The 20,593-nt window shown below is 31.9% G+C and overlaps 2 protein-coding genes across 2 annotated transcripts in view; one reads left to right on the top strand and one right to left on the bottom strand.

The window, feature by feature from the left end:
* LOC140447258 (uncharacterized) overlaps positions 1-20,593 on the top strand; it is a 258,442-nt gene that overhangs the window by 133,984 nt on the left and 103,865 nt on the right. The window lies entirely within an intron of this gene.
* The window catches only part of LOC140447259 (uncharacterized), a 46,232-nt gene continuing 34,821 nt past the window's right edge, over positions 9,183-20,593 (bottom strand). The window contains exon 5 of the mRNA XM_072539813.1: positions 9,183-15,770. Within this exon, the coding sequence (XP_072395914.1) occupies positions 15,635-15,770 (136 nt within the window). The 3' untranslated portion in view covers positions 9,183-15,634. The remainder of the gene's footprint in view (positions 15,771-20,593) is intronic.

Consider the following 20,593-nt stretch of genomic DNA (forward strand, 5'->3'; position numbering starts at 1 on the left):
GTACAATTCGTTAAACATTCCGTGTATAAATCGTCATCATTAGGATCTTATAACGTTATTTTAGCATATTCCATGCTTCATCAGAGATCTGGAAAAGATACAAATTCATACACAGACGGCTTGTTTCCCACAAGTCGAACTAGCTACAATTTATTTTGAGCTATTCGAAAAAATCCAATGTATACACGGAATGTTTGACGAATTGTTGCGCCATTATGGCCTTCCAATTCATAATACTGATATCAAAGTTTTTGCTGAAGTGTGAATATATATATATATATATATATATATATATATATATATATATATATATATATACATGTATAAGATTTTGTATGTTAAAAAAATAAAGCGGTCATTTGCCTTATTTATCGCCACACCCTGTATGTCGTCAATGTCGAACAGCGACAAAGTCGTGCCTTCTCTGGCAGACTAAACGAACAATAACATCATCGTTTTCATCATCGTTAACATCGCCGGGAATGCCAGTCACAATAATCATGTGAAGTGCTGTAAGCTCTTTACTTTCTCCTTCAAAGGCCGTCCAACTTGAGACTGGAGAAATTGCGGTAATATCTACCACTACTCTTCTACTTTTTTCGACCAAACAACTTTTGAGGAACGTATAGATATCATTTCCTCATTTATTTATCAAGAAAGTAAATGTTTAAACCTCGTCCGCTTGTTTTTGTACTATCTCTTGCTGTTGCGATGTTAGGACAACCTGATACAGAGACGGACGTGTGTTTTAAACAAAACTTTCAACAATTTTTGTATGATTTTTTGTTTGGAATATACTTTGTTGTTAAAAGAATTATAAAATGTTTCTTTTCTTGTTATAAAAGTAACAAAAACTATGTTACGTCTCTAATATTAAGTCTGATCTACAGTCAAAGAAAAACAAGTCTCTTTGATTATTCTTTAATGTGACATGCTGGGATTTGTTGGTATTAGTCTTGTTTAGGAGTAGAGTAATTTGTAGATATCTACAAATTTCCTCCCATTGTGTCTATTTTTTTTATTTATAAGGACCTGGAGACGTCGTAATATAGGATCGTGTTCTGTGGTTTCTAAGGGTTTCCGTATAATGATTTTTACAACCAATTGGCTTTAAAATAAACTTAATATACAATTCCTGTTCATATTATTGGTGTCACCTAGCAAATTTTGGTTTTCTTTGTTTCATATTCAATTATAATTATAACTATATTAAATATAAAGAGGATTACATAAATTTTGTACATCTATTGAATAAGAAAATTGAAATGCCTTCACTGAGGAAATAACATTGGCGTCTTACGTTCCTAAAAATAATAAGGAAGTAATTTTATTGAGTACAGAACATAACGACGATAAAATTAGCGGAGAAGAGACGGACTATAAGCCAGACATAATCTTGCATTACAATTCTACAAAAGGTGCCGTAGATACTATGAATAAGATGGTAAATGAATATTCTTCTAAAAGAGCCTCTAAGAGATGGCCATTTGTTTTGTTTCAAAATCTTCTAGACATTGCAGGTCTGAATGCATACGTACTGTGGACGACAAAGAATTCCATTCGTGCGTATGAAGCTTCTCACAGACGCAGAGATTTTTTACTAAACCTGGGTCAAGAACTTATAAAGCCCCATGTCGATAGGCGACTACAAAGTCCACAAAAATTCCATAAGCGAATTATAAACGCGATGTACGAATTATGCCCACCGCCACCAAGGGAGAATCGCGAAAACAACGCCACCATCTTGAAATCCTCAGGGCGATGTTTACTTTGTCCACGCAAGAAGGACCGCAAAAGCAGAAAAACGTGCAATTCTTGTAAATTCTTTGTTTGTGCTGAACATCAAACAACCACAACAATTCAAACAATAATATGTACAAAATGTAAAGCTAATCAAAAAAACGATAATTAATTTTTTCAAGACACCATATATTTTTTTATTGTTACTTATATTCAATAAAAAATACTTGCATTTGTTTTAATTATGTTTTAACTAAAATTATTGCATTATGTTAATATTTAATCTATAAAAATGCATGGGGTACATAATGTACCCCCTCCGTCAACTACAAAACAACTTGACCCTTCGGTAGCGAAAGGTTAAAGAAGAAGAATATAACTGTTGATGTTATTTTGGACTTTTTCCTTCCATTTAATGCTGTGACTTTTTCTATAATATAATAAATACTTGGTTTCCACCATAGTCTTGCAGAGTAGGTACGTCTTAGTCCCTTGTATAGTGTCTAATAGATAGGCATATGCTGTACTGTATTTTATAACAAAAAATAAAAATAAATCCAGCTTTAGATAAATACAAATTTTGATATATTTACAACTTACGTATTAGGTAATATAACTATTTTTCTCTTAATACAAACATGTATCTTATTATTATATAAGGCTTGTTTGATCGTTTTTGCTTTGATCGTAATCTCTATAATCTTACACTTTTTGCTCCGCGATAATTATGACGTTTTCCAATACACAAAGTAAACAGTCTGAGTAAATCTGTGTTGAGGTGCTTGACATTCATATTATTACTTTGCACCAGAAAGTCAAGTTGAATTACACTCACTTTGTTACTTCCTTGATGGAAGTCGCTACCAGAACCGGATTAAGAAATCTATTGCAGTAATAAGTAACAAGATCAATGTACCTATCCATCTAAATAATAAAAACTAGATATATTCTTGCTGCTTTAAATATAATCTTAAACGATACAAAGATATGATAATAAGTTAAAAAACGAAAAAAGGCAAAGAGAAGAAAACTATTTCTTACTGATGTGGAAAGAAAAGTGTCTAAAAATACTTTAAGTTTATAAAATACTAATTGTTGGTACTTTCTACGATCGGTTTCGGAGTTTACAATTTATACTCCATCATCAGATCTATGAAATTACTAAAAAGCTAAAACCAAAATTTTGCTAGGTACCCATGTTATTGTCCTTTAATTATTGTAGTATTGTTTAATCAGTAACTTTATAATATATCGGTTGTGTCACAATATGATGTACTATGTAGTCCACATATTCCTGCCCAGAACAGAGAAAATGGAAGGAATGCAAAAAAATAAAAATGTGATGGTATCACCACATCCTATCAAAAAAAAAACCACCGCGGAACAGCCTGTTTCGCAAAGGTAGGATGTTGAAAACGGTAATAGTATACGGAACATCATCATCTTTGGCTCGACAATCCTCTGTGGATCTTAGCCTGCTCTAAGATTCGTCGCCATTCTGTTCGGTTTCTGACAACCTGTTGCCATCTTCTGATTTTTAATATCCGTAAGTCGGTTTCAACTCCATCTAACCACCTAATTCGCGATCGGCCTTTGCTTCTTCTTCCTACAGGTGTTCCTGTGGTTAGCTTTTTAGCAATCGTATTTTCTGGCATTCGTATTATGTGTCCAGTCCATCTAAGTCGCTGTGTTTTAATGAACGTTATGACATCTGGCTCATCAAAGATCTGATACAATTCAAAATTATATCTTCTGCGCCACTGCCCTTGGTCGTTTATAGCTCCAAATATTTTGCGGAGTATTTTACGCTCAAATATTCCCAAAAGTCTTTCATCTTTCTGCGTTAGAGTCCATGTTTCTGCTCCATATGTGAGGACCGGCCTCAGCAATGTTTTGTATATAATAATTTTAGTTCTTCTTTGAATGTTTCTTGAGTGGAAATGCTTTTGGAGTCCATAGTATTCCCTATTTGTAAGATTTGGTATGTGAAGCTGTCAACACGTTCAAAGGTATGACTTTGAATACTCTAGATTTTAGTGGGGAAAACTCATCATTTATTCCTGCCCAAAATTCGAAGAGGAATTTACTATTAAACTGTTTGTATATTTCGGCATTGACCGTTAAGTCTATCAAGGTTTCTTTTTCGGTAGTAGAGAGCCTTTCGGATGTAATTTGAAACGGATTCCTTACCCACTGTAAACCTTGTAAGTTTTAATACTTTCATCAGGCATGTCGAAGGACTGACATACAAAATTAGAGATTATGAATACAACAGCTATGAAGAAACTCATTTCCCCGTATCTAAGCGACCGAAGATTTAGGGTCCAGATAGAACCAGTTCTATTTAAACATGTATTTTTAGAAGCTATAGCATCACAATCAGCAGTCTTATCACTACTCCTGTGTAGCATATATACAGCTATACAGCACACATTCCAAGAACACCTGAAACGCTAATCAAACTTTAGGCAGACAGCACTGTAATCGCGGCAAATCACAGAAACCTAGAAGCTATACGAAATCTACAGACAGTACTGGATATGATAGAAGAATAGAGTATCGAATAAAAATGGATAAACAATTATCTTCAAAAATAAAAGAGATAATTAAAAAGAACAGTTAACAGTATCCCTAACAGACAGACCCATCAATTTGCAAAACGAAGCTAAATACCTAGGAGTCGCAATGGATTAAGGTCTAACATTCACATCACATATTACCGCGACAGTTCAGAAAACAACAATGGTCAGAGCTGCAATAAGAGGACTCGCATAAGGAAGAAGCAAAATAGCTATGAAAACAAAATTAAGACATAAACAGCATCATACTACCAACAGTCACATAAGCATCTCTTGCCTGGGGACACACAAGCCGTAGCAACAAAAACAAGATTCAAGCAGCACAAAGTAACTGCCTTAGAGAAGCTGCTTACATTACCAGATACAGAAACAAATAAGGGTACTGGATATGTTGGGGGAAAAAGTCAGAATAAAATTTCTCTGAGCCTAAAGATCACCCAAACCAAATTAAAAAAAGACAACGCGCTCATCTTTGGTACTGCAGTGTATTTACTAATGTTGATTTTATACAAAACAGAATTCCTCAAAAATGAATGTCAAGCATCCTAATACATCCCTTCAAAAAGGGAGACAAATCGGACCAGGATAATTACAGAGAAACTAATTTATTAAACACAACACTAAAATTAACTACCAAAGTGATAACAAATAAACTGAATGCAATTATAACACTAGCAGAAGAACAACAAGGTTTTAGGTCGGGAAGATTATGCAGTATTTACTGATGCTATATTTATAATGAGGCAAGTGTAAGAGAAACTATTAGAATACAACAAACCGGCATATTTATGTTTTGTGGACCAAAGGAAGGCATTTGACTGGTTCAAATTAAAGGACATTATCCACTTCTACATTCTACATTCTACATTCTACTCAAGAGAGGTACCTCTAGGAATAATCAAAACGATCGAAAATATTCAGCAAAACGACACATTAAAAGTAAAAGTAGAAGAAAAACTAACCGACCCTATTGAAGGTGGCAATGGAATAAGACAGTGAGATTCCCTGAGGCCTCTATTGTTCAACCTGATTATGGATGAAATAATGAAAAAAGTAAGAACTAAAAAAGGATATCCAATTGAAGAAAAACAACTTAAAATAATCTGCTATGCACACACCGCGGTACTACTCTCTTAAAAATAATTTCCAACATATGCTACACCAATTTTATGTAATCGCCATAACATTTAACATGTTAATTTCCACAAAAAACACAAAATGCATAGTAATAACAGCAAATTTACTAAGATGTAAATTGGAGCTGGCAGGTCAGATAATAGAACAAGTGATAGAGTTTAAATATCTAGGCATCACATTATCTAGCTATGGAAAGCCCTAAACTGAAGTGGAAGATCACGGAAATAGAGCAAACAGAGCCGCAGGGTAGTGAATGAAACAATACGGAGAAATAAAAATATCGGGAGAGAAATGAATGGCACACTTTACAAAACAGTCATCAGACTAATAATGACATACGCGGCAGAAATAGAACCTGACACAGAAAAGACAAATAGGATGTTAAAAACAGCAGAGATGAATAATTGATGGTAAGACACTATGGGACAGAGCTAAAAGTACATCAAGAACTGGGTAAGAAATAGAATAGAATAACAACAAATAGACTAGTAAAGACGGTTTCGCAATAGAAAGACGATCAGTAGGAAGACCACGAAAACTATGGAACGATAACTTACTACAGGCACATTGAAATACAGACTGAGTCATGTCTACATAAAAAAAAATACCAGAAGAGGATTTTATGTGTTTCAGATAGCCTTCAAAAAAATCTACAAAATACACAAAAAACGGCTTCGGACACCAAAAAACAAAACCCAAAAAAAGGACAATAGGGGCCCACATCCTCGAGCGACAAGTCGCCGAACTAAGCGTAGCCCAAAGCGGGGACTCAAGGTCCGAGCAAGCAATACAGATCGATGATAAGTCACTAGAAATAGCGGAAAAATAGCGCCTAACGCTGGCCTGAATTGATCGGGGTAGGCATTTGTGTAAGAGTCCTTGTACCTACCCAGAACTTGCTCATGATAAGCACTTTGATAATAAGAGAGCTTCTATAACGCCTCAGAGGGCTATCGGGCTAGGGTGGGAGGAGTGTGGAGGAGCATTGTGGCAGGTTGAGTGATTTCTATTTACACAAGTTAATCCTTCTCGCTCCAATATGAATTATATCACCCTAATGTCATTCTTAAGATATGTGCAAGTCTCTCAGGGTGGGTTAAACACTATTGCTTACTTACTTGCTTTTATTCTTAACTAAACGTTCCTTAAAGAGCGACGCAAATGATTTATACATTTTGGAAGTCCGGATATCAAAAAGAGTCATCGACTATAAAAAGAAATAAGTTGTAGAGTTGTAGACACATAGTTGTAGAGCTAGTTAAAGGAATTATCTCAAAGATATGGAAAGTACCACCTACTGTGAAGTGGTGAAAACTGCGTTACTTTTACTAATAAATCTAAGACTAATTATTTTTTTATGATATCCATTAAGTTGTCTAGAATCTGACATATAAAAAATAAATTTCATGACTTCAGTTTACTTTAACTAGAATAATTGCTGCAAATCTAACGTTCACAATAAATCAGTGACCGTTAATCAGCATCTCCAATTAGTTTTTTATGTTTTGTGAAGGTCCCTATGTTTTCTTTTGCTGAAAGTGAAATTTTCCTTTTAATTATATACCTATAATATGCTAGCACAAATTGCGAGTTAAATACAATTAAAGAAATAAAGAAATAAGTAAAATATAAGTTTTAGACTTGAGATTTATACATTTATAGAAGATAATTAGGTATTCATCAAAAATCGGCTCGATAAAAATAAGTATTCAAAGTTTAAACAATAAATAATTACAGTTTATGTAGACAATTTAAGCGATTGTGTCATTTATCGTCTTCGACTTTAAAAAAATAAACAAATTGGTATTCGATTAGGTTATAGATGTTTAGTTAATTACGCTAAAGTAAACGGACTATTACATTAATGTAATGGAACTTTTTTATTATAAAAATTTGTAATAAACGCTGTATATGACTATAATATTATATAAATTAGGATTCATGTAACAAATTTATTGAATCTAATATATAGGCAACCATTATTACGTTACTATATAATATAATAACGAGTTTTTATTTAGGTACTTTCCGTTGATTCTGTTATCAATCAAATCTAAAATAACGAAAACTGTAATATTCAGCAATAAAAAATTCAATAACTAGCACTCTACAAACAAATAATGCCCAAGTTATTTTTATAAAATATATATCTTAGGTATAAACTTTATACGAAAGAGCCTAACTGTAAGATGTTGTATCAATTGTGATAGAAAGTAAGTGCTAGTATGAAAAAAACACTATCGAATCGATATCTCAGAAGCTACTGGACTCATTTTGTTTTACCAGATTCATGGCCTAAGCCAGAGCTCACCCAGAAATTTTACAAATGTAATAATATAAAGTGAATGTCTTTATTTCTTTAAAAATGTGTCTAGTTAATATAACTTTTGATGGCTTAGCGTATATCTATTTGTATTGACGGTTCGTTCCTACCATTGAATCGTGTAGACCATGACTTCTGAGTTTCTAGGAAAACTCAGAACCGATGTTAACTTACTTATTACTAATAACTCTTTTACATTTAATACGATTTGCCTATACCAACCTCCAAATACAGAACTTACTCAGAACGATATGCTTATTGACAAACTTAAGGAATTATCAATCCTTGAAAATCTAATTGCCGTTGGAGAATTTAATTTTCCAGAGATCCATTCCATAGGTTGGCCCATTATTTCCAAAACTGATCCTATCAATTCCCAAAAATTGTTTAAAAACTTTATCATGAACTTAAATATAATACTGGTAACTGAACCTATAAGATTTAATTTTCACAAATGACGATCCACTAATTACTACACTTAAAGTGTCCTCTGCAAAAGGAAATATGGCGCTTCATAAGAGGTCAAAGCACGGAGGTAAACGAACTAATAGAACCAAAACCCATAAAAAAGGATACGTGGATTGACTACCTAAAAAAGCTCTATGCAAAAAACAAATGACGCTAGAATCAGAAACAGTAGAGATTACAACAAGTGAAAAACTTAATATAAATGTACAGGAAGTTCGGAAAATACTGAAAACCTGCAGAACAGAACAACAGCAAATAAAAGACAAGATACCAAACGAATTACTGAAATATTGAGAAGCAGCAATGACAGAACAATTAACAACATTAATTAATCAAATTATAAAACACAGTAAAATACCTGAAGAATGGGAAACGAGCGAATTAATTCTACTATTCAAAAGGGGATCAAAAACAGCCAGAAAACTACAGAGATATAAACGTCTTAAACACTACGCTAAAACTTGTAACTAAAATTTTACAAGTGCTATTAATTCAGAGGATAAGTTTAGCAGATTGTTCATCACAACAACAGGGTTTTCGTAGTGGAAGATCGTGTACAGATGCAGTATTCATTATAAAGCAAATTAACTGAGAAATCACTAGAGTATAATAAAGCAGTATTTCTGTGTCTCATTAACCTAAAGAAAGCGTTTGACAGAGTAAGACTCAAAGATATAATCCATCTTCTGTATAATAGAGAAGTTCTCCTAAATATTATAAAAACTATCAAAAACATTTACCAAAACAACAAAATGGAAGTCAGAATAGATGGACAACTTACAGAACCTATAGAAATAGGCAGCGGAATAAGATAAAAGGATTCGTTGAGCTCCATGCTTTTTAATTTGATCATGGATTAAATATGTCTGCAGATCTCAATGTCCCCCTATGGATATTTTTGTAATATGAATTAAATAACTGAAAATATACACAAATTGATTTAAAACAAATCTTTATTAAAATAAAACTAATATTATAAAATAAAAATTACACTATATGTACAATTTGACACTATCATTTTTTCATAACACATAAAAATACTAAAAGCCGAATAACATTGCTATTATTGCCGTACATTATTTCAGCCTGTAATTAGTTTATTTTTTAGTAGGTAAAGGGAATATATAAGAGATCTTGAATTTTAGGAGATCTTGAAATGTTTTAAGAAAGCAAGATTCTTTGAGAGATCTTAAAGTATTAAATACCTTAATTTTTATAATTTTTATAAGTTTTTTATATTGCATAAATATAGCAATATTGTTATTTTTATTGCTGTTTTTAAAGGTATTGTTATGGGACAGCCCTACAATGTGGTTTAAACGTTCTAATACTCTATTTTCGTAGGAGAGCACGATTTGTAAGTCTCTGTGTTTAAATTGGTAAAAAATGCCGCATGATGAGGTTATTTTGGCCTCCCATGGCCTCATCAGTGGCGAGGGCTAAATACAAACGAATCCAAAGACCAACAAACGTCTCCTAACTGTTTTCCACCCAAGTGGTATCGTACAAAGATGCCATCTAGGTATTCTGTCCTTTGCGCTATACCAAATGTGTAAATACTATGATTACATAAAAGCGAGAGTACTATTTTGCTAGCAGATGTAAAAATTTATATATTTTGTGTAGCGTAAAAAACAGAAAATAATATTAATAAATTGTTTTAGTTGATGGCCATCAAAGTACCTAGATGGCACCTAGATGGCCACGTTTGTTGGAAATGTGTGTAGCACCAAATAAAATTACGAAGAATGAAATTGACTATTAATTGATTGATTAAATAATAACAATCTAAAAGAAAACCTCAAATTACTACGAAAGGGCAATTGATGAAAAAAATGACCAAATCAGTTCATTCATGACATCTCTTAATATGGAAATCATCCTTGATAGCGCTAAAGAAACCAGAGGTCTGCAACAAGAAAACTAACATAGAAAACTCTCTAATAAAACCAAAATATGCAGAGAATGTAAGTAAAAGTAGTAATAGGGAGGGACGGCAATAGGGAAAAGCATTAAAGAAGACATAAGAAAATACAGTGAAAGACTCATACATATGCACTCAAAAACAGAAAAAACTCTAAGAAAACATGAAAGCAATAATCATTGGAAAGAATCAAATCGTTGCTTTAGCAAATGAAAACTTCAGAATTACAGAGAGAAATGAAATAATACAATTCGTGACTAAATTCTACAGCAAACTATACAAAGCCCCTGAAACACTTGAAGGAGCAATCAGTAACTAAGAACATGTACCAGAAGTCCTTCCGGCAAAAGTAGAACCGACAATTATAAAAATGAAAAGCGGTAAAGCAGTTGAAATGGCATAACAGTGGAACTGCTTAAATACTCTGACAAAAAAACTTGAAAATCTTAGCAAAAATATTTACGAACTGCTTAGCGAACATAATTCTCATTTATAGAATAGGTTGCAAAGAGGATAACAAAAACTACACACCTATACGTCTACTAGCAATCATATACAAGATATTCACAAAGATCATCAATAGTAGATTAACAAATGCAGTGGATACTGCACAGACCAAAACAAGCTGGCTTTAGATGCTCCTTGTATCATACACATACGCTGCGAGAACCAATGAGTAGAGCTAAAGAATAATATACCTTTAGCATTAACCGTCATAGATATCGAGAAAGCTTTCGATCCTATATATCACAAGGCAGTAATAGAAGCTTTGCTTTTATTACTGCCTTTTATTACTAACGCTTTTAGAGATTTTAGCAAATGTATACTTACAAGCAAAAGGTAAGGTAAAAATTTATAAAAACACCCCAGAATTTCCTACTACCAGAGGCGCCTGACAAGGCGATGCAATATCACCAAAAGCTCTTTACTGCATGTCTAGAAAATATATTCAGCAAAATAAACTGACAGAAAAAATGCCTATCCATTGATGGAGAATACCTTAGCCATCTAAGATTTGCAGACGACATCGTTCTCATTATTAATAATCCTGCAGAACTATAAGAAATTATAAATAAATGCAGCTAGTAATGAAATTGTCCTAAAACTTATCTTGACAATAATAAAAACTATGTGGAGCAAGCTAGTGGTGCAACATGTAATGATAAACAACACTGCACTGCACAATAAAACAACAAAACAATACACGACTATGTAAACTTTTGACAATTAATAGATAAATCTGGCTCCATACTCCCAGAAATCAACAGAAGAATGAAACTGGCTTGGGTATCTTTGGGACATCAAACAGGATGTCGAACGCTCGGGGTAATGATAATGGACGCGGTTCAACCCGGAAGACTATTGAGTTTAATATTAATTATTGTATTAAACTCAATAGTAGTAAATATGTAAAACATTTAAATTTGTAGCTCTTCATATATTGTTTTGAAACGAGCCATTCCATTAGTCTTTGTCTATTATAAGAATACCTTTGTTTGTGTTAATTGTGCTAAAGTATTATTAAAGGAACTGGTCATTATTGACATTAGCATATTAAAAATTTTAATAACTTTGAACAGGTAAATACAATGACGTACATAACCAGTATGTAGAGAATAGGAAACATTTAATATATTATATTTTATTTTTATGCTATTTTTGTAAGCAACGCTTCTATTCACATATTGATGTGTGCTGTTGACCAATGTAATTGATCCTTTCCCCAGGAATTTGAGCTTTTTGTATTAAAAATTTTTCTCCTATTAACAATAAATAAAATCAATAACTTTATAACATTATCCAAAACAATAACAACAATATAACATGTCAAAAATGCTGGATGTAAAGAACTCTGGTTCAACATATTATACGAGTACATCATTATATTGGTCAAATACAGCAATATTTATATAGACGAATTATTAACCACAAAAACATCACAAGAAATACAAGACAAAATACTTCAGCCTCAGCCAAGCGTTCATTCGAAAATAACAATTGTTTCGATTTTTAAAATGTACCTACATATTTTACGACGAGCCAAATGATCGTATGAAAGGACTTGGTTAATACTAAAAAACTTGTGTATTTACAATAATTGTATTAACATGAAGACATAACAGACCTCTTTAGTATAATATATCATTAGTGGAGAGGTATGTTATTAATAAATTATTCTTTAGCCTATGTACATTGGTACATCCGGTTTAAAATGGACATAAATCATATAAAATAATAAAAATAATGTGCTGATTGGAAATGGCAACTTTTGGCCGGAATGGTCGAAACATTTGATCCATTTTAGTGTTTTATTAATTCTATACAGATACAATAATGGAATCTGCATAAATTGTTATTTGAAAGGACACTGGCTTTACCAAATGCGTTATAGTTTATAACGGTAAGTTTATATATTTAGGAAATCATTTTTTTAAACATCACACGATAGTTCTCTCATTAATGCCTATTTATTTTACTTGTGTTGCAAATGTTATAATTATAAATACAAAAACACAAAATATAAAAACCTGTAGACAATAGTCATCTTAAGGTGTATAATAAATTTGAATATAAAATGTTATATTCTTTGTACCTAATACATTATCCCAGAGATGCCTAAATATAAACCAAGATATGTATTTGTGCTTTATTGACTAAAGTAAAGCCTTTCATAAAGTTCGCTATGATCATCTGATACAATTTTTACTGAAACAAATCTAGATACAACAGATATCAACATAATTTTCAATCTCCATCTTTATCAAAGGATGCAGTATGAATGGAAATAAAACAGAAGACATAGAAACATAGAGAGGGATATGTTAGAGTTGTGTGCTCTTGGCAATTCTTATTAACATTTACTCGAAAAGCATCTTAAATAAAGCCTTAAAGATGGTTAGAATTTTGGCAGTAAAATTCACGAAAGCTCTATTAACAATCTGAGATACCCAGACGACACAGTACTGATACCCAAATCTCTTCAAGAATTACAGGCGGTAATTAAAGTAATTGTAAAAGCTATGGAAGAGTTCTGTTCAAAAATTTATTTGGATTGAAACCCCCAGTATAGGGTCAAGGTTGTAATAACTACTATTAAATAAAAATTGGTCCACTTCAATAAAAAATGAGTGATTTTTGAATTTTTGTCCAAACATTTTAAGGGTACAATTTTCGTAGGGACTACGTGTATAAAAATGTACACAAAATTCTTATACCTGGTGAGTTTTGTATTTGCAATGTTACAGAGTGTTTTTCTAATACAATCAACTCATAAATATAACAATAAACTATATAAAATTTAATTCAAAGTTTGATAAGTACATAAAGTACATAACAAACAAAATTGAATATCACATTAAGGTCCTTTCTTTAGTGACGTAGCCAGGATTTTATTTCAGGGTTAACTCGTTTTTTACTCCCCGTCTCTACAAAGAATAACGTAATTGAATAAAATGCAGCAATATAAAAATATGAAAACCAAAATTTACAAAACAGTCATCAGACCAATAATGACATAAGCAAGAGAAACACGACCTGATATAGACAGAACACAAAGGATATTAAAAACAGCAGAGATGAATATACTTAGAAAAATTGATAGAACATTATGAGACAGAGCTAGAAGTACAGATATACGATGTAGATGCAAGACGGCAAGAGGCGGTTCCCCAATAAGAAAACGATCAGTAGGAAGAACACGAAAACGATGGTACAACAGCTTATTGGAGGTACATTGAAAATCAGACAGAGTCATGTCTACATAAAAAAGGGAAAAGATAAAGGAGATGAAAAACCAGGAAAGAATATTTGAAATAAAATAAAAATGTGTTTATTGTTGACTAATATTTCGTTTAATCTAGAAATTAGATGATCTAAACCTGAAATGGACATTGTTACTCTAAAATAGTGATCAACTGAAGTTTTTGGATGATCTCTACAGGTACCTATCTTATTGTTACTTATTAATTCTTGGAATTTAAAGCTCAGTACCAAAAATACCTTCAGATAATTTAGAAGCAGAAATAAAGAGTTTTTCAAATTCAATTTCGAAATTTTTCCTCATCTTCTAGAGTAGAGATCATATCTTTGGTACATTTAATAGCACTTATGAAATTGTAACAAACACATTGTAGAAATATGAATAATGGAAGAGTAACGTTTCATATCTTTTTAAAAACCAAGAGGAAAATGAAGAAACTGTTTTTTTTATCGTTGAACATTAGGCACTAGCCGTTCTCTGTGATGTTCAATAAACCTAGTTTAGCACAAACTACCGTTTCTACCGTAAAAGCCGTTTCTTTTTACAATCTCGAATGTGAACTTGAATTGCGTCTTTCAAAGTCTTGTTAGCATGAGTATTTTTTTGAAAAAATTTATCACTTGATTGGTAATATTTTATTATTACTTTATTATCCAGATTTAACCATACGACTCACAGTCCCTCTAAGGGGAAAATTCATTCTCATTCCAGATACCTATGGTATCAAACGTATTGAGCTCTGGTGGAACTCTTTTCATGTTATCGAGTCCTAGGTGACTTGGTACGTTGATGTACCAAAATTCTCGCACGCATCTGGAAGTCGAAATTAGCACAGCTTTCTGCATGATCTTGTATAGATGTTCAATTAGATCCAGCTTTTTTTATCTTTGCTAGGAGGTTCTTGGGAATAAATCCAGTGGTAGAGAGAATAATAGGTACCGTCTGGGTACTTTGCATTCTCTATTGTCTCCTTATTTGTATATCCAGATCTCTGTACTTGGCGATCTTTTTGTTGTACTTAAAACGCAGATTATTGTTGTTAGGTATCGACACGTCGATTAGTGTTGTTCTTGTTGTTCTTTGTTATTATTATTAATATTTTTTGATTAGAACTATATTTATAGTATGTGTATTAAAGAGATAGATCAAAAGACATTACTTTTTAATAAAAGGTTTTGTGAATCGAACAAATAGTATCCGATGTGCATCTTCACAATAATCTTCAGAAAAATCAAAATATTTGTTAAATTTATAATAAAATTGTGCAATTTAATATTTTTTATGTATTTATTGAATTTTAATATCCTTAATATTTGATAATATTTCAAGGGGTATCCGGAACCTCAGGACACCTCCGTTGGCTACGTCACTGCCTTTCTTTCAAATATTCTTTTGAGTTACTTTGTTATTCTCTTTATCGAAATCTGTGATTATCGAAAATAATAACATATTATTACTAATAGTTTTGTATAAATATTGACTAATTTTAAAAAGTTTTTCATTTGATCTTGAACAAGTCTAATCGAGTCTTTTTACGGAATGTTAATAACGGATAATAACTTAAATGTCCTTGAAGTCGACAACATTTTACATCAGCTAAAACTACCGCACTAAGCCTTACAAAATAAAGACCGATTAAAACGTTCATTTTTTATTTTATATCTAATTTATTTGTTTTGTTAGTCGGCTTTATAGGTAGGTATCTACGAATCACAATCGCAGTTGCATTTAGTAGGTATCATGAATTTGTCGAAGTCGATGACGCCTTCTTCGTAGGTGAGCAGATGGACCTCGGTGAAACTCTGTTTGCATTTGTAGCCAAAATTCGTGCAGTGTTGACTAAAAAAGAAAATATGTTTTTAATAAATATCATTTAAGGCGTTTCTTTAAAAAGTGGCTTAAAAATAACATAAGGAAATACAAACTCACTCTTAGAATTTTTAGTCCAATCGTCAGAGAGTTCACCCCTAAAAATTATACGAACAAGCTGAATTTTGTCGAGAATATTAATTTTGGGACCACAAAACTGATGTAAAAAGGATTACCACTATTGCCCACGGGCTTACCCCTAAAACCCCTCTGGTAGAGGGGTAAAAACGCAAAAAAATCGATTTACCAATAATCTGTACGCAGTGGAAAAAAATGTTTTAAATAAAAAATGTAGCTGAGATAATTGTGAACAAACTCATGAATGTGTTGCTTGTGTGAGTCCATTTCAAAAGGTAAAAGAAATAATAAATTAGACTTACTCACAATCAATTTAATTTAACTATCAGACGACCGGTTTCGCTTTCTACAATATGCAAAGCATCTTCAGGTCGCTATACAAAGTTAATTAAATGCTGAAAATAATAAACCCATATTAGGGTGTTGCCTAATAAAGGTAAAACAAAGATAGGTGATATAAATTATATAAATTACAGTAATTATGCCAATATTACATGTCTGTGGTTTTAAAAATGAATAAAATTTTAAGCAGACAAGGTAAGACCCACAAATTGGTGAAATAGTCTATTAAACTGTAATGAATTAATAAATAAACAAATAAATAAAACATTACTTACATGCCGGTACTCTATTAATTGATGGTTGAAAGAACATGGTTCAAACTATCTTGTATTGTTGATTGGAGAACTCAAGTCAACTATTGTAATTGTTTAACAGTAAACGGGGAAGTTCTTGAGGAGACAGATTTTATCTAATGAAGTAGAGATAGGTAAATGTAATTGTTTGTTTGATGAAAGTAATGTTCTATACCATTAAGTTCTTTAAAGTTATTTATATTTATTCTGGAGACATATTTATGAAATGTGTGTTATTTTTGTTCTGAAGCTATTTTCTTGTGGCATTTTAAATTAATTTATATTTAAATGGGAATAAGCCACAATTAAAGGTTAAAATACATTTATTGACGTTTCAATTTCCACTTCGGAAATCGTTCTTTTGTATTTTGAGAACGATTTCCGAAGTGGAAATTGAAACGTCAATAAACGTATTTTATCCTTTAATTGTGGCTTATTCCCATTTAAATATAAATTAATGTGTGTTATTTATTGAGATTTTTATTTTTGTTTTTGAAGGTGACAGTTGTGAGACAATGAATAAGAATAGATGTACAAATTGTGTGGGTGTGCAATTATATCAGCTTGTAATTATCAAATTTCTTTGATAAAGTTATGTTACAATATGTGGCAAATTGTTGTAAAGTCCAAATTATAAAGTTAAAATTTAAAATTGAGACACTTTAAGACACACAGAAAACACTTAAAAAACGGGGGGACGAAACAGACATTAAATTTAAAAAGGGGAGGATTTTAAAAGAACTACGTCTCTTACTTGGAGACAATGTGTTTTTTATGTGTTATATATCAGATTTTAGAGGTAAACTTGATATTACCTTTTTTGTTCACCTTGTGAACAAAATGTTTATAATTACTTTTTATGTCGAATGAACAGTTCTCTCGGAAATAACGCTTGAAGCGACCATCGATTTTGAATATGTTACGCGCGCGAAATCAATGTTTGATAAAATTTGTATCAGCTAGACGGTAAAAATTCGACATCTTTTGATCCAAGTGTTCTATGGACAAAAATTAAGATAAATTTTAAAGGTAAAGAGCGCAGCTTTTGCATGCAGTTTTTGTATTTTGCTGCGAATAAACTCAGTTTTTATAAGGTTGTTAAATACATACACATGGCGCGATTTTTACCATTTTTAACGATTCTCGTGAGATCAATGGAATTAATTAATTTCATTGACCAGGCGTAGTAAAATTTTTATTTTTAGAGAACAATCTTTAAAACCTAAGACATGAAATTTTAATTTTAATTTGTGGCAACAAATATTCGGCATTTGAAATATGAATAAAAACGCAGAATTTAATGTTTTACATTACAAATGATCGCACGTTATGGGAAATGCCTCCAAGAAGACGGTCTTGTATCTAGTTTATAGCAGAAGTTTGGTTCTTTAAAAAAAGTACTAGTGTATTTAAAAAAAAGTTTAAAACGTTTTAGATCGCTTGTTATGTGAAAGATTAAATCCAAGGTTTTTAAACATATTTTAAATGCCTCACATTTGTTGCTAAAACTCAAAACTAAAATTCCATTATATAAATTTGGAAAAGTAGGCTCTAGTAATCGAAACTTCATGGTAGCAAGACAATAAAAGGGATAAATTGTATTGATCTCATAAGAATCATAAAAAATGAAAAAATCGCACCACGGTAATTTTTACCGTTGAGCTGATACAAATTTTATTGAGCATTGATTTCTCGCATAACTAACATGCACAATCGACGGTTGCTTCAATCATTATTCGTGGGAGAACGGTTTAATAAACACAAAAAGTGCTTATAAACATTTTTGTTTAAAATTATCTCAGCTACATTTTTTATTTGAAACATTTTTTTCTACAGTGTACAGATTGTTGTTAAATCGATTTTTTTGCGTTTTTACCCCCTTATGAGTGGGGTTTTAGGGCGAAGCCCTTCTGTAAAAGTGGTAAACTTTTTTGCATATTTTTTGGTGTCCCAAAATTAATATTCTCGGCAAAATTCAGCTTGTTCGAATGATTTTTAGAGGTTTAGTGCCATTTTCGTCTCTGACGACTGGATAATTTATGATTTTGGAGCTATACAGGAGCTCCAACAACTATATATTAGGACAAACTAAAATACATGCATAACTCATATAGATGGCAGTTTATTTTTTATACAGGTCTAATCAGAAGAAAACATGTTTACCTTAACAGAACTAATTAATAATAAAAATGTTTATCTTATTGGCTACTAATTATTGGGACATACAATAAATATTTAGTATTATAACAGAATCGCATCGTCCTTAGACCTTATAACCGTTTTAATTCGGTTGGGCATTAACTCGAGTAAGGATCTGAACTATTCAAGGGTTAACTCATTCCATATCTGCTCTATTTGAGCTTAAAGTTCGTATAAAGTCCATTGTTAGTTTTTTTTTTTTAATTTCTCGTCAATTCTGGTATCCAAAACAGTTTTTCGTGGTTTTGGCCGTATGACAGAGTGCCAAGTCCTGCTAAAAAATATACTGTTTTAAGGTAGTTATTAAGATTTCTTAGCATTTATCCTCAATAATCAAAAATATGCAACCTCAAATCATTTACTGTAAGAAATTTTACGTTTCAGTCATTGTGAAGAGCCTTATGTTTAATGTGAATAACTTATTTGCGGTAATAATTAGACATAATACGTCTAATTTTAATTCGCCACTAAAAATTACTCAAGAAATCTTCTACCGACCAAGAAAGTTTAGATTTTGCCCACATGATCCTGGCTTGCTTTTGTTTTGCTCTTAACAGTTGCTTTTCGTTTGCCTATCCAAAACTACAAGTCCATTTTTAAATTACTACCTGTAATTTACTTTGTTATAAACAAATTTAATCCAATTTCATAATTCCACTCAGCTTTAACTTGCCTTAGAGTATTTCTTCGGTCATTTTTTACAAAATTTTATTGTTTTTATATAAACAAAAAGAGAAATCAAACGATTTCTACCTAGCGAAACCGAATTCAAATTTTTCCCACCGTGCTTTCTATAACTTGCAAAGCAAACAGCTTGATAAATTACTCGGCAAGGGAATCTAAAATTGCACTCCACATGCCGTTCATCATGGTCAAAATTCGTAGTGAATTCAGTTTCTGGTACTCCAAACGGAGTAAAGTAATAAAACATAATTACCGTAATAAAACGTTTGTCTTCATACAGGGCAGCGACAGCCGCTTATACGTATTTCGACCTCTTTAGGTATCCTCAGAGCGGTATAGTCACTACTCTTAACAAAACCAAAATCTTTCCCGTCCTAGACAATAGTTATCAAAATAACTATATACGGACGTAACTACGCCATCTAAAAACAAAAAGAGAAATCAAACGATTTCTACCTCGCGAAACCGAATTTAAATTTTTCACACTGTGCTTTCTAAAACTTGCAAAGCAAACAGCTTGATAAATTACTCGGCAAGGAAATCTAAAATTGCATTCCACATGCCGTTCATCATGGTCAAAATTCGTAGTTAATTCAGTTACTGGAGTAATAAATCATAATGACGGTATTAAATCTTTGTCTTGATACAGGGCAGCGACAGCCGCTTATACGTATTTCGACCTCGTTAGGTCTCCTCAGAGCGGTATAGCCACTACAATGAACCAAAACAAAAATCTTTCCCATCCTAGACAATAGTTATCAAAATAACTATATACGGACGTAACTACGCCATCTAAAAACGTATAATCTAATACAGCGATTCACTTAATTTGATAACAAATTAACTAGAATATAGTGACGTTTGTTGGAGTGCCCGGCTATATTGTTTTCGTAGCCTATGTACTTGTCTTGGTTGGTTTTTAGCAGTTACTTCATACTGTCCCAATATTTAGTTTTCATTAGTGTTTTCATATTCTTTAGTGATCCATAAAGTTAAATGGCGTATATAAAATTACCATTCAAACAACTGAATTTTTAATATATTTGAAGTTGTCCCAATGTATAATTGCTAGGTCTCCCAATACAACAAGCTGTCAAGAAAAATCTAAATTAAAATAGATTGTAAATTTTGGTTTGGCACTCTAACTAACCTCTTTCACAGAGTGTTAGTTATTTTATTTTAAAAATTTTAACTGAA

This window comes from Diabrotica undecimpunctata, chromosome 8 (genome assembly GCF_040954645.1).
Source record: "Diabrotica undecimpunctata isolate CICGRU chromosome 8, icDiaUnde3, whole genome shotgun sequence".
NCBI lineage: Eukaryota > Metazoa > Arthropoda > Insecta > Coleoptera > Chrysomelidae > Diabrotica > Diabrotica undecimpunctata.